At 55.7% G+C, this 15,511-nt stretch overlaps 1 protein-coding gene across 1 annotated transcript; it reads right to left on the minus strand.

The window, feature by feature from the left end:
- Window positions 1-206: 206 nt before the first annotated feature.
- Window positions 207-12,551, minus strand: TBATA (thymus, brain and testes associated; the record flags this gene model as incomplete). The annotated part of the gene is made up of 9 exons (XM_082610431.1): window positions 207-401; window positions 1,775-1,827; window positions 3,421-3,565; window positions 4,368-4,449; window positions 6,395-6,571; window positions 7,733-7,812; window positions 8,907-9,062; window positions 11,011-11,246; window positions 12,505-12,551. 9 exons carry the CDS (start codon window positions 12,549-12,551, stop codon window positions 316-318), a joined length of 1,062 nt encoding a protein of 353 aa, XP_082466557.1. The 3' UTR covers window positions 207-315.
- Window positions 12,552-15,511: the final 2,960 nt, after the last annotated feature.

A 15,511-nucleotide genomic window follows, 5' to 3' on the forward strand; every position in this document is an offset into this window, starting at 1 on the left:
CAGGGATGAGCAGAGCCCCATCTACCGCCTGCCCTTCAGTCCTCCAGAACCTAACAGAACCAGGGGAGCCCCACATGGGGAGGCTTTCTCCAAGGGAGTCAGGATGGTTTGGTACAGCTCATCCCCCCTCCTGGAGCAAACTACCCAAGCACAGACCTCCTGGTAGGAGAGCGGAACTGTCCTCTTAAGGGGAAGACAGTATTTTAATAGGCTCCATGTGATAGGAAAGCCGGTATTGCTGTTGAGGAGGTGCGGGCCGAATCTTTGAACTCAGGGGCTCTTCTTGAGCGAGGTGGGCAAAGTGGTGCGAACTCCTCAGCCCTCTGCCTTTGGCTTTGCCGCCTTCTCTTCTGGGTTCTGGCTGGAGTGCACGCAAAGAACTTGTGCTTTCCCAGTGTTCTCTGTGTGTGAGGGGGAACACAGCAGGTAGGAGAGCGTGAGGGGCCAGGCCCCTACCTGGGAGCTGCCCAGGAGATCTGGGGAGACCCCTTCTCCCCGCCAGGCCCTGGTGGGTGTGTGCGTGCCTGGGCCAGGCCAGGCTTCCGCTCGGGCTCTCCTGGCAACCTGGGAGGGGTTGACTCCCTTCCCCCAGCCTCACCACCCTCTTCTACATCCAGGTCACAGATGTCTGAGCGGTACCTACTCTGTGTCAGACACGCTGCCTGGCACACAGGACTCTTTACAGTCTAGTGGGGGAGAACAGTGTACATCGAGAATACCTGTCCTCTCCTCTCCCCTCCAACCTTCCTTCCCCTTCCCCCGCACCCCGCTCTGGTCTAAGGTACCCCCTCCTCCCTGGTCTCCCTCATCCCCTCTGGGACCCTACAGTCTATTCTCTACACAGCAGCCAGAGGGGTCCCACCACACCCTGCTGAGAACCCTCCAGTGAACCCCATGCTCTCTTTATGAGACCACATGCCTGGCCTTTCCCACAGGCCGGCTCTGCCCACCTATCTCATTCCTTACCACTGTCCCCAACCCACAAGGCTCCGGCCACCCTGGCCTGCCTGCTCTTTCACCAACACACCTGGCAGGTGGAAGCCCTGCTCGCAGGCTCTCCCTTGACCCAGAGAGGGCTGGATCCTTCCTGCCTTTTGGCTCAAGGGGCCCTCTCCCCACCCTGCCAGTCCTCCTGATTCTGCCAATCGCCCTGTCATTTTCCTTAGGGCACCCATCTGCCTCAGGTGTCTTTGTGGTCTGCACTCCTCTCCCTAGGATGAAGCTCCATGGCAGCAGGAACTCGTCTCCAAATTCTCCCCCAGTGATCCCAGAAGCTAGCACTTAGGTACTAATTAAGGATCTGCTGAACGAATGAGTGGATGGATGGATGGATGGATGAAATGAGCTGCTTCTTTTTTTTTTTTTTAATTTATTTCTTTAGTTATTTTATTTTATTTTTGGCTGCGTTGGCTCTTCGTTGCTTTGCTCGGGCTTTCTCTAGTTGCGGCAAGTGGGGGCCACTCCTCATCGCGGTGCGCAGGCCTGTCACTATCGCGGCCTCTCGTTGCGGAGCACAGGCTCCAGACGCGCAGGCTCAGCATTTGTGGCTCACGGGGCCAGTTGCTCCGCGGCATGTGGGATCCTCCCAGACCAGGGCTCGAACCCGTGTCCCCTGCATCGGCAGGCAGACTCTCAACCACTGCGCCACCAGGGAAGCCCAATGAGCTGCTTCTTTGGGCAGGGCCCCATCTCCAGGGGGTCCTTGTATCCCCTGAGGAATCTAGCCATGGTGGGCCTCTGTGAGCCCCCAGTGACCTGCTGTGTGGACTCTTACCTGGTTTTTCGCATTTTGATAGAGGTGGTGTCTTCGTCTTCTTCAGGGATTGGCTAAAACCAACACAAGGAGAGGCTGGGAAGGTCAGGCTGGAGCCATGCAGCCAGCCGAGTGGCAGGGTGGGCAGGGAGGTGGCGAAGGTGCCCCAGAGAGAGGCAAGAGCCACCCCTCCTGAGAGCCAGCAGGTGTCTGTCCAGGGATGGCCCCACCCCAAGCAGGACCCCAACAACTGTGACTCCATCGCCCGCTGTGGCCACAGGGAACCAAGACCCTTCTGTAATGAGCTGTAGAGAGGTCACTGCACCTGCCCTCCCTTGGCCTGCTGCTTCCCTGCAGACGGGAAGACTTCCTGTGTGAGTGGAGAAGACAGAAACCCTGCTTCCCTAATGAATTACTGAGGAGCATGGATAACATTCATATCTTGTACTGACTTTGCACTCAGCAAGCTTTTTGATGCACCCGATGTAATTTTTCCTCCCTATGATTCCAGGAGAGGGTATTTTGAGAAGGTGAACAGAGGCTCACAGATGGGAGGTGGCTTGCCTAAGGTCACAGTGAAGCTGCCTTACCACTGTGCCACCCCTGGTCTCAAAGTGGAAAAGAAAACCAAGTCCAGGGCCAGAACAAGCACCCACACCTTCAGCACATCCAAGCCAGCACAGCACGCCGCCCCCTTCTCACCAATCAGCCCACCCGCGCTCCAGCCACTCCCAAATTTAACATTCCCTAACGCTTCCCATTTCTGACTTCCACTCCTGACTTTCCCCACCCTCTCATTTGCTTGTTCAAATCCTATCCATCCCAGCAGTGTCCCCAGGCACTATCAGACATACTTAGGGGACTGTTGGAAATACACATCTCCGCGTTCACCCCCACCCTACTGTGTGACAATCTCTAGGCATCTGTCTTTTCAATAAGCTCCCTGGTGAATCTGAGCGCTGCTGGGCTTGGAAGTCAGATAAGCCTAAGTCTGAGCCCCAGCTTTTCTGCTGCCCAGCTGCGTGATTTGGGGCTGTCATTCAACTGTTCCTGAGCCTCAGTTTTCTCATCTGTAAAATGGAGGTAATACTGCCTCCATGGGTGGCTGTATGGACTAGAAATGTGTTAAACACCCAGCGGTGTCAGGCAAACATAGTGGGCACTCAGGATTGCTGGTCCCATGGCTGACACTCAGGACCCACTCCCCCGCTGTGTGCAGACTTCCCTCATCTTCCCTTTCCCCAGCTCATCATTAATCCTTCTCTCCAGCCATGCAGAGGACTTAATACCAGCATAAAGGTACTTCTGCCTGCCTTGTGTCACCATTCCTTCTCTGCTTGTGTCTTCCCAAAGACCAAGAGCTCCTGGAGAGATAGATGGGGCTTACCCAGCCCTGTCTTGCTATAACTGACACAGGTCACCCCCTCAGCATCCCCACAGCTGGCCCCTGGAGTCTGGTCTGGCAGAGTAAGCTTTCAAGCCGCATAGGTAGAACTGGGGGGCGGGGTCCAGGGGAGAGCACGGGCCTCTTCCTCCAGGACAGGCTTAGGCAGCCCAGGCTCTGGCCAGCACCGGGCTCCCTCCTCTGGCCTCCACTGGCCTCACCTGGGAGGACAGGTGGCTGAATGTTAGGGAGGAGAGGGGCAGCTGAGGGGTGCGAAGCCCACCTGTAGGGTAGCTGTTGCCTCTCTTGAAGTGGTTCTTGAATTTCCTGGAGCTGGTTCAGGAGTTTTTCTGCTGGGATGGAGACTAGGGCCTGGGGAAGGAGCTGAGCCACTGCTGTCTGTAGGAGGCCTAGTGCCACGTCTTTCTCTGTAAGCACAGGTGGGGGAGAATCCTCAGGGGCAAGACCTCGGCCCCCATCCTGCCGCTAGGTGGGAAAGTCAGGGAGCAGGGCCTCCAGCTCTCCTGCCCAGTGGGACCAGACGGCTCTCTCTAACCATCTCACATTCTGTCCTCGGGGGCCCGTGGGGAAGGCCACACTTCTCTGGCCCCTGTGTGTGCAGCGTGCCTCGGCCTTCCACACCTCTCTCGAGTGTACCTGGTTCTTGGTCCACCTGCCACCACGCCCCCTGGCCCCCTGGGAAGCCTGCTGGGGACCCGCCCTCCCCCCCCCTCCACTCTCCCGTCCAATCAGTTCTCTGACTCTCATCATTCCTCACCCTCCCACTTAGATACACCCTCCACCTCCCGCCCCAGTGAGTATGTGTACGTCCATTTACGTGTTCATGTGCATGTGTGTGTGTGCTCTTATGTACGTGCATTTGCATCTCTGTGCATGTGCGTTTCCCACAGTGGTAGATTAAAGGCCGAGTCTGCTAAGTATGGTCTTTGAATGTCTCCCTCCCAGGGGCCGAGGCCTGCGGTCAGTGTGGAGGAGGGGGTCCCCTCTAAGGAGCAGGGTCCTGGAAACCCTGCTGAGGAATGTGGAGGAGGGAGCAGTGACATCGTCTAGCTGGAAGAGATTAGTTTGGGGCTCCAAAAAGGAGGAGAGGCCCCCGTGTAAGGCCCTGGGGTGGGAGCCGAGTGACACCTGAGTCCTGCAGAAACAGTGGACACAGCCCTCAGCGGTCTCCACTCAGATGAGGTTCTGGGCCCGGGACTGTGTCCTCACCCTTGGGGGGTGCGTAGAGTAGCCAGAACTGGATAGCATTCAAGGAGTCTGTTTGCAGGATTTGAGAAAGCAGCTCCAGGATCTGTGGGCAGGAGGACAGGCCGGGGTCAGCTTGGCTGGACAGCGTGTTGTAGCTGGCTGCACAGCTGCCTCCCCCGTGAAGTGGTCTCCCAGAGCCCTTGCTTGGCTAGACGGGTCCCCACGATGGTCCCTGCCTCCCCTCTGCATGGGACTTTACACTTTGTAGAAAGCCTTCTCTGCCTACAGCCCTGGAGGAAGATTCTTAACCTCCCACTGGGCAGATGAGGCATCTGAGGCCTCGAGAGAGGAGGACACCTCGCAGAATCACCTCAGAATCAGACACCTGGACCCCTCATCCCTGAGCCCTACTTGGGCTGGTTGTACCCCAAAGTCCCTCACTGGGAAGGCAGGGTCAGGGCTGGCCCGTCAGCTCCTCAGAGACGCACCGAGTCCCGAATGCTTGGGTCCTTGGTGTGGGGATTTCAGGGACCCCATGGGCCTCCCTTCCCTGAAGTTCCCAAGTTCAGAGATAGGAGATGTTAGCAAAGAGGTGGGGTGATCCCCGTGGGCGGCCTGAGGGTCGGAGTCAGCTGGTTCTGTGCCCTGCTCGGCCGGGGGCTCCTTCCCGCCCAGAGCCGTGTGCTCTTCGCTCCCAGCCGCCTTCTCAGCCTTCTCAGCCTCCGGCATCTTTGCTACTTCAGGGCCCTTTCCCCACAGCGTCCTCCAGTCAGGGATCATCGGCGAGACATCCAGCTGTGTCTTGGAAGGGCGATGGGGGCTCCCTAGGCCAGGCTGCTGCTGGCGGCTGTGCCTGTGTGGAGCTGGGGCCCACGGGGGGAGGCGGAGCCCCCGGCGTCCTAGGAAAGCGGGGTTCCCTCAGCGCTTGGTGGTCAGTCTCCCCAGGACCCGAGGGGCGCTGTCAGTGCCCAGCAGGTCTGCCTCATCCCTCGCAGAGTGGGAGCTGGGCCGGGCCTCTCCCCAGGTCTGTGACTGCTAGGCTGCCCACCCTCACCCCCGGGTACCCGCCCCCTGAGGTGACCCCCGCCCCCATCTGCCCGGGGTCCCTCTCCATTCTCCGCATCCAACTTACCTGCCCTGTGCCCCCTCCCCACAGGACCTGAGGACCTACTTCCAGGGAAGGTGAGGCCGCCCTATGGTGGAGAAAGCACTGTGTTCTAGTCCCTGCTATGCTGCTCCCTCTCCGGGGACCTGGGCCATGGGCTGTCACCCGGCAGGGCCTCAGCCTCCCCATCTGTGGAATGGGGTCCTGTCTGCTCTATCTATTCCCTGAACTGTCGTAAGGCTCCAAGGGGACTGCGTGCTTTAAAGCACTGGTCACAGGGAAGGTGTCAGGATGCTGTCATGGTCTGGCCTCTCCTGGAGAACGTGTGTGCCTTTGAACAGAGACTCTCACTGCCTCGCCCACCAGCACGACCCCTGCGTGCCTCTCAGGCCCCCATGGGACACTCGAACACGGAGGAGGGGGCTTTATGCTTCGCTGCAACACAGACCAGATGGCTCCAGGCTGTGGGGAGGTGGCTGCAATCAGCCTTGCAGGCTGCCGGGGGCAGCATGCTGGGCGTGGTGAGGACACGCCAGGCAGGGCCTCCACCTCCAGGCTTCTCATTCCACCGCCGTGGCTCCCTTCACTAACACGTCCGGTGCCGCAGCTGGACCAGACCTTGTGACAACGTGTCCGTGCTCCCAGTTTGGCTGAATCATGGAACTAAGGTCCCGAGAGGGAAAAGGACTTAGAGAGGGAAAGGCTCAGACGGAAAGCTAGAGGCAGCTGGGGATTGGAATCCAGGCTTCTGACTCCCAGGTCTGGGGTTTTCGAGCTTCATGGTCTCAGGCACAAGGCTCCCTGGGAGAAGCCAGGCTTGAAAGCAGTTTTCAAGGGTCCTAGTTGGATCCCTGTGAGCCTGGGAGCAGGTACCACCATGTTCTCTGCCCTCAGACTAGGGCCTCTGTAGGGTCCACAGCCCCCAACCTTCCCAGCGCCTCACCAGCAACTCCTGATCCTGTAGGATGAAGGTCTGGTCTCCTCCATCTCTGCTCGCAGGGTGGTTTCGTATGCCCTGGTGGGAGTGGCGGCGGGCCATGGCCCGGGTGGAAGCAGGGATGAGCCTACCAGTCTCTGCTGAGTACTTTGCCCCCTTCTCCCGCTGAGGCTCCTCCTTCTGCTGAGAAAAAAGCAGCCAGAGACTTTAGGCAGAGAGGGAGAAAGAGGAGAAAGCAGAGGGGACAAGGGGGAAAAGAAGAGGAGGAGGCCAGGGACCCAGGATATCAACCAGGCCAGCCCCACCCTGTCCTAGACCCCTCTTGCCAGTGGGGCGGCCCTTCCATTATAGCTATTGCTCTTCCTGCTGGAATTTCATTGAATGTTGGCTCCCCACCATGGTTCTCGGGTGGTCCTTGTACTTCTTCTTGGGTAAGCCCTCCCTATGCCCCTCCCCCCAGCCCATCAGAGATTTGAAAACAGTATCCTGCCTTGGTGTAGGATACTGTCCCCCACAGCTTGCCATCCTTTCTTTGCCCTGGGAAACCTTCCTGAGCCAGGCCTGTGGGCACAAGGCCTAGGACCTCCTGCCCCTGGAACTCCAGTTAAGACTGGTAGTATCCTTCTCCCCATTTTAAAGATAAGAAAACTGAGACCCAGACAGCTTAGCTGAGTTGCCCTGAGTGTCACAGCGAGTTAGCTGCAGAGCAGGGACGAGAACTCTGTTGCCCAAGAAAAGGGCAGGACCAGACTCAGCCACAAAGGTCTGGGCCTGTCCTAGGACCAATTTCAACCACCTTCAAGCTGCCTCCCACTTGTCTTTATTGGTTTAACAGCAAATAGCACCCAGGAGGCCACCCCCGTTCTGTCTGAAATTCTTCAGGGATTTTCCACTCCTTCTCAGATTAGACACGAAACTAAGTTCATAAATGAGAAACAAGCTGATCTTGCCTACGTCCAAAGTCAGCCCTTCTCCCACCTTCTCCCTCACTGCTGCCCACTTGTACCCTGTTCTTTAGCCTTCTGGTCTCTAAAGATGCCCTGCATTTTCCAGCTTGTGAGCCTTTATGCTGTGTGCCTCCACTAGGTATGCCTCTCCCCATCTGCTTCTAAACTATGAGCCCTTCTTGGATTTCTCCACCTGGTACGTTCTGTCCTCTGAACCCTCACTGGGACCCTCTCCCTTGGGTTGAATTCATGGGCCCCTTCCCCTGTGCCAACAGTAGCGCCTCTCAGGAAGGCTCGCTCTACGCTGATCTGCTGGAAGCCACGTGGGAGGGATTTAGTTACAAAGGAGTGAGTCCATTTCATCTCCTCTCAGACAGCTGCTTTGTTCTGCACCCACCTCCTTGCTCTTCAGCTCATTCTCCTTGGTGAAGACGGCCACCCGGGAAGCCAGGTCTTTCAACTCCTTCTTCCAGGCCTCTGGAAGGAGGGGACGAGATCCGGCCAACTGATATCTGGGGCTCTCCTCCTTGCCCTCCCTGTACACTGGGGGTGGGGAGGACTGTAGGTGCCCCTCTCCTCCCCGTCTTCCTGCCCTGCATCTTAAAGGGAAGGGTAGTTTCACAGGGGAGGTGGTGCCCTTGAGGGATGGAGTAGGAATCACACCACTGGTGGGTTGGTGGGTGTGGTGGCTACTGATGTTGGTGTCCTAGCCTGTGGCTTTACTGGGAGATGCTGGAGAACGTTTGGCTACATGTACCAAGATGTTTGTGATTTAGTCTAGCTTTGCCTCTTTTCTTTTTATTTTTTGCTTTACGTGGACCTCTCACTGTTGTGGCCTCTCCCATTGCGGAGCACAGGCTCCAGACGCGCAGGCTCAGCGGCCATGGCTCACGGGCCCAGCCGCTCCGCGGCATGTGGGATCTTCCCGGACCGGGGTATGAACCCGTGTCCCCTGCATCGGCAGGCGGACTCTCAACCACTGCGCCACCAGGGAAGCCCTAGCTTTGCCTCTTTTAGGAGCCCAAAGCCAGGACAGAGATTCAGTCGATATGCTGGGGCAGTGACTCCTGGCGAGGCTAGTGACGAGCACTGCAGCAAGCCTTCCAAGCCCCTCCGCCCCTCCCCCGGCATCCTCCCCGCCCTTAAGGGAAAGGGAAAGGCTTGGCAGAGCAGAGGCCTCTGAAACGCTGCCCTCCCCCTCCGCCCCCCAACACACTATCGATGGCTGATTGTTCTGATTGGCTGGTGCCTGAGCACACAGGTTATGAAATACAGTATTTCCAATGCTGTTCCTGGCTAGAGCAGTAAGTCACATGACTGTTGCCCAAATCTGCTTGTCCTCTGCTTGTTATGACTCCTCAGACACATCAAAGCCAAGCAGGGGTGCATTTCTGAGGACCTGGGGTTGGGGAGTAATGCAAATGCAGCTGCCTGAGGAAATAAGGAAAACAGTGGGGTTCCCCACCAGACCCCACTGACCTAAGAGCAATGGCCCTTTCCTTCTCAGGCACCCACCCAAACCAGGCACAGGTATAACCCCAAGGTAGAGGGGCTGTGGCCCAAGTACCCACCAGAAGCAAGCCAGGGATCCCGATTGGACTGCGGGTCTCCAATGGGGGCCGAGATGGTGGGCATCCCGATCAGAGAGCGGGGTAAGAGTGTGGCTTGAGGTGAGGCGGCCAGAGAGGACTTGTCCCTGACAACACAGACAGGCTTCCCGGTGAGATCTGTGAAGGTGAGAGGCTGTGGAAAGGGGGGCCTGAGTGGACCCCAAGAACTCCGGGGGGCTGGGAGGAGGCTGGTGATCAGGGGCAGCACTTGGCCCACTTCTTCCAGTAACCACAAGCCCCAGAGATGGCGAGAGCTGGGAGGGCCTCTGTAACCACTGCGACCTTACCCCTGGGGACACTTAGAATGGCAGCGAAAGGATGTGCTCAGGGTCACGCAGTGAGTCAGGCAGAGGTCAGACAGGAACCCGGGCTTCCTGAGACCCTAGTCCTGGGGTCCTTTCGGTGTTCTATGACAGGGCGGTGAAGTGCAAGTGTGAGCACACAGAGGCAGGCAGCTTAAAGAAGGGGATGTGGGGACGGGGGCATTAAGCCACAGTTTGTGATGAGAGGGGCCTGGACTCAGGTCACAGAGAGAGACCCTCTGGATAAAACTTCATGCCATCTGTCAGGCTTGCTGGGCTGAGTGCATGGCAGCCTGGAGGTGGTAAGAGACATTTACACGTGAGGACCCTCTGGTCTAAGGTTTGTGTGATGTCACAGCATCATTAGTTAAGCTCTGGGGAACAGCGTGGTTAGGACTTACCGTGGGTGCTCACTCTGTCTTCCTGAACACTTTCCTTGGGTGCCAGGACCCCTCACTCTCCTGGGTCCTCCTAGCTCACCAGCCGCTCGGCTACTGCTTCCTCTTCATATCCTCAACCCCTTAGCCTTGGGGTCCCCAGGTTCGTGCCAGGTTCTCATCCCCTGCATCTACATGGTCCCCTGATGATCCCATCCAGCATGCCACTTCAAATACCACCGCCATCTGAGCGGCTCTCACGTTGGCATCTCTGCCCCAAATGGACCTGACTGCCTACTCGATACCTCCCCTCGGACTTCTAAGAGGCATCGCACATGTTGCATCTCCCACGTCCCAGACCAAACCCCTGACCCTCCCCACCCTCCACTGGCCCCTTCTGTGGGCTCCCCTGTCTCAGCCAGTGCGACTCCAGTTTTCCAGTTACTCAGGCCAAACACCTGGGAGTCAGGCTGCCTCCTCTCCCCTCTCGTACTCTGTTTTGAATCTATCAGCAAATCCCGTTGGCCTTACCTTCTGTATATCTCTAGAGCAGGGACACTAACTCCTCCACTGCTACCTCCCCAGTCCAAGCCACCATCCATTCAAAAGCCAGTAGATCCCTTCTGCTACTTCTTTGCTCTCAACCTTCCAGTGGCTCCCGTCTGACTAAGTGAGAGGGCTTAAGGGTGACCACGGTGAGCTCCAAGGCCCAAGCGATGTGCGCCCGGCTGCCTCTCTGTTGCGTCTCCTTTCTCCCCACTCCTGACTCTGCTCCAGCCACACTGACTTCCTTGCTGTTTCTCCAACAGAGCCAGGATGCTCTTGCCTCAGGGCCTCTGTCCTTGCTGTTCCCTCTGCCCGGGACACTCTTCCCCTGAGATCTACATGGGTCATGCCCTGTCTTCCTTTATTCTTTGCTCAGATGTCATGCTTTTGGTCAGGCCTCCCCGTATAGCCTTGGCACTTACCACATCTGACACCTTATCTACTTCCTATTCTACCCCACCAAAGAGTCGGCTCCGTGAGGGCAGGGACTGTCTGTCTCGCTCACTCTCATAACCCCAGGACCTAAAAAACTGCTTGACCCATAGTTCGCACTCATTAGATATTTGGTGGATGAATAGCTGAGTGGATGAAATGGCCTGAGTTAGACAGGAGAGTGCAGCTCTGCAGGAGAAACTTCCTCCCTTTCTCTGATTTGTAAAATGGGAGAATCGGCAATGACGTAAATCCTGTAGGGCTCGGCAGTCTGCCCTTGGACCCCCGCACCCTGCCCCTGACTCAGGTCGCGTATTGGCTCGGCCAAGCGCGGGCTGGGTCCTCCATTTCCAGCACGCCTTCCCCTGTCCCCACCTCCGGCCAGGCTCTGGCCTCCCCCAGCCCTACCTTGGATGTGGGTCACGTGCTGGGGCTGGGGGTGGAGCCAGGAGAAGAAGGGGTGATGGCTGAGGTGGCCGAAGCGGTGGGCACCGGGAGTTTGGGGCTTGGAGGTCCTCAGTGCCTCTCGGATCAGCTTGAAATCCACGATCCCTGGGATCATCAGTTCTTTCTGTGGCCCGCCGTCCGCGTGGCTCCTTGGCCTGCACCCTGACTTCTTCTCGGGTTTTGGCTCAGCCCTTGGCCTGAAGGAGAGGGTCAGGGAGAAGCAAATGGAGCCCCCTGGCAGCGGTGCCCACCTGAGCTTATTAGAATCCATTCCTGAGATGCTCTGAAATCTGGTTTCCGGGATTTCACCGCCACCCCCGTGACACCAAAGCTGACCCTCCCCCAGGGTTCTTTCCCAGCCATGCCATCCAGCCCCAGGGACCCTTCTGTCTCCCTACTATGCCTGAGCAGGGAGCCAGGACCCCAGTTTTCTCTCAGAAACCATTTCTAAAGCCAGAAAGAGAAGCCATAGACCCACCTACTCATCCAAATACCTGGACTGGAGCAAAGGTACATTATATACACCTCCAGGGCCAGGAGGCTGACCCTAGCATGGGCCTCTCCCCAAGCCAAACTGTTGGCAGCCCAAGAGAAGCCAGCTATAGGCTGTCACCTTCCCCCCCTTGCCCTCAGGGGAAGTTTTGGCCCAGACTCAGCGTCCAGGGGCCAAAGCTGGCGCCAAGGCCAGATTAGGCCAGTGAGTCCTTTTCCCGTGGGGGCCCCTCCTGGGAGATGCAGAGGTGACAGGGCGGCTATCAGGGCTGCGTCGCTGCAGGGAAGCCTCAAGCTTTGCTTCGCTTCGCTGGAGACAAGCGTCTCAGGTTCTCTGTCTTCCACCCGCACCCCTTCCCTCTCCTGAGGACGCTGTGCTTCTGCCCCTGGAGGAGGCGATGGAGTAGGTCCAGCGAGGATCCAAGGTGGGCTGCTGTCCGCCAGGGGCCTGGTGGGACCACCTGCCTGCTCACTGTCTGCTTTCCCTTCCAGTGGTCCTGGCTGAAGGGAATCCCTCTGGAGGAGTATAGATGGACTCTGGATATGCTAAGCAAGGCGTTTTGCCCCGGGACCCTCTGCGGATCTCGCTGACCAGGCCCCTGAGGTTCCTGTTCCATCCTCGATTCACCTGTAAGGGGTCTGGGACTTAAAGAAATAAAGCAAACCTTCTCTGAAAGTTGCTGTTAGCTGGCCTCCCCTACCCCCAACTAACAGAAGAAGTCAGCCCCTGAAAACCCCTGGAACTTCTGTGTTCCTGCCCCCTGCCTGTGACTCTCTCCCTACCCAGGAGGGGCCCTGCTGGTGATTTTGCTAACTCAGGCCTGAGAACCCACTGGGGGCCTGGCTGCTGGCAGTGGAAGGTGATCTCCACTTGGACCCTCAGTTTGCTGAGTTCTTTTGTCTTCTGCCCACCCCGGCCCCCTCCACCTCCTTGGTCAGCAGGGAAGGCATTTGGGACCTTACCTCGTCAGTGGATGCTCTGCCAATTGGGTCCTCACTTCTGTAGCCATTGTAAGGCATCTAACAGAGTAAAGACCGGTGAATTTAATACTAGTGTTGAAGATGGATAACAGGAACTCTTGTTGACTGGTAGTAGGAGTGTAAACCGGAACAGACTTTAGTGGAAAAAATTGGCAATATCTTATAAAATTGAACATTTGCATGCCATATCATCCAGCAATTCCTCTTCCAGAAATATACCCCAGAGAAACTCTTACAGATATGCAAAGGGGGCTATGTGTAAGGAATTCAAACCAACATTGTTCAAATTAGCAAAAACCTGGTGACAATCTAAATGTCCAGTGGCAGAAGAATAGATAAATATGCTGTGGTCCATTCAGACGATTGAACATTACATTGCAACAACAATGAATGAACCACAGCTACACGCAACAACATAGATGAATCTTACAAATGTGATGCTAAGTCCAGGAAAGCAAGTTGCAGGAGACCATGTAGCCTGAGATGCTTTTTAAAGATAAAGTTCAAAAGCAAGCAAAATTAGAGGACTTCCCTTGTGGCGCAGTGGTTAATAATCCACCTTCTAATGCAGGGGACGCAGGTTCGAGCCCCGTTCAGGGAACTAGATCCCACATGCATGCCGCAACTAAGAGTATGCATGCCGCAACTAAGGAGCCAGTGAACCGCAACTAAGGAGCCCACCGGCCTCAACTAAAGAGTACACGTGCTGCAACTAAGGAGCTGGCGAGCTAAAACTAAGGAGCCTGCCTGCTGCAACTAAGAGCCGGCACAACCAAAATTAAAAAAGAAGGAAAGAAACAAAAAGCAAGAAAAATTATCATAAACGTGAAAAAACAAGAAATAAAAGCAATGAACGCTAAACACAAAATTCAGATAGAGGCTATTTCTGAGGGCAGATGGGAAGGGGAGGGGGAATGAGAGGAGCAAATATGATGTGTTGGCGGTGGTATTCTAGTTCTTGGTTTGAGAAGTGCATTTAACTGGTGATGACATGAATGAAAGATAATAGGTGTTAAAGCCAAGAATTGTGATTAATCTAAATCTATGGATCTGTATATATAGTGCTGGGGTTGCAGGTGCCAAGGATGGGGTTGAGGCAGGAAATCAGTGCATTCTGAGAATGAACCATCTGAGTCATAAAACCTGCAAGGGGCCTCAGAGATCCCCCAGGGCCAGCCTTCCATCAGGTAAGGGTGGAGGGGAGTGGACAGCACTGCCTGAGATCGGGTAAGAAGAGAGAGTTTGAGATCAAAGAGCAAGGAGCCAGGCATCCTGAGTCAAAGTCTCCTGATCTTTGCCTAAAGAGAAAACCAGTTGGCAGGGCTTCCTTTGAAGGAAGTTTGGACATCCTTAATGATGGGGGCTAGGCTCTAGAGCACTTAGATGCTGCAGGGTTGAGGACAGGGCATTGGGATGCCCCATACCCACCTGTCTACAGGAAAAAGATTCGATAGAACAGAGACTTTTAAATACTTTTGACTGTGACCATAGTAAGAAACTCATTTTTACATCATAACCCATTTCACACACACAAGTGTGCATGCACTTGTATGTGTATGTGAAGCTGAAGCAATTCTTACCCTTGTTATATATGATGCATATTGATAGTTTCATCCTATTTTTTGTTTTCATTTTGTCAGTGTCAGATGCAAACTATTAAGTTGATTTTATAAGCCACTAATGGGTCATAGCCCACAGCTGCTGTGAAGAGGTCAACAGAGCCTCCAGTGGGCCAGGCCTGCCTTTTCTAGAGCAAGCCAGGCTGGGGCCCCACTGCATCTGACCCTGACCTTCCTTCCCTCCTTCCCTGGGCCCCCAGCTGGCCAGGCACAAGGGGCCTGAAGGCTGACACCAATGCAGAGACAGAACTTCCCTTTTCCCCTTTTGGCCCCTCTGGGTCCTCCCCCAGGCCCTGGGCTGTCTGGAGTGCCCAGTTCCTGCCCTGTGGAGATCCCTGGACTCACGGAGGAAAGTGGCCGCTACAGCATGTGGGTGAGTAGCCCTTGCTGCCCCAGCAGGAAAGAGAAAAAGGACACGTCAATGGGAAGGCTCGTCAGTTCTGTGGGTAAGCCTGTCGCTTTGCGACTGCATGAGCCAGTGGTTGCTAGGTTACCTTGCCCCACAACTCCAGAACCCACTCCCCGGCACCCCTCTCCTCACCCCCATCCAGCTCCTCTTACCCTTCCTGGAGGGTCAGGAGGGCTCGCTTGAGGACCTGCTCGCCCTCCCTCCAAGCTCCCTTTCTATCTCCCATTCAATGGGGACCAAGGGAGAAAATGAGAATCAGGGGCTGGTTTCAGCCAGTGAGCATCAGGCAGAGAGAGAAAAACTGGCCAAAAAGTTTGGTTGGGCTGGGTGCCAGCTCTGTCAGCCTCACTGGGCTGTCTGCCACCACGGAGAGGGTCTGTCTCCATGCGTCCTATTTCTGGGGATTGATTGGCAGAGAGCTGTCTCTTAGATGGAGAGGAGGAGGCTGCCAACAGGATCCAAAGCATCCCTGCAGCCCTACTCTAGGCAGGTTACCTGGGTGAGAGGACCCTGGGCTTTCAGTTCGGCAGGGGTTTCCATGGGATTCTGACACTCCCTAGATGTGCCACCTTGAGTAAGTCGTCTGTACTGCCAGAGGTGTGGAGCAGTGGTAAGAATACTTGGTTCCAATTCCAGCTCTACTTCCTAGCTATGAGGCCTCAGACAATTTACCTGATGTCTCTGAGCCTCAGTTCCTCTGTCTCTGAAATGAGATGATACTTGCACTTATTCTCACGGGATTTTTGAGATTGCATGATGTAATGCACATGAAAGTGTTTAGAATAGTGCCTGGCACCAAGTATGATAACTTATGTTATTACTGTCTCTGAGCCAGTAAAATGGGGTACCCTCACCTACTTCTCAGGTTGTTCTGAAGGACAAACAAACTAATAGAAGAGAAGCACCTAGTCATATCCCTGGTGCACAAGAGATGCTCAAAAATGGTAATAATAATCACTGT

Source organism: Mesoplodon mirus (genome assembly GCF_964341445.2).
Source record: "Mesoplodon mirus genome assembly, chromosome: 2".
NCBI classification, from domain to species: Eukaryota; Metazoa; Chordata; class Mammalia; order Artiodactyla; family Ziphiidae; genus Mesoplodon; species Mesoplodon mirus.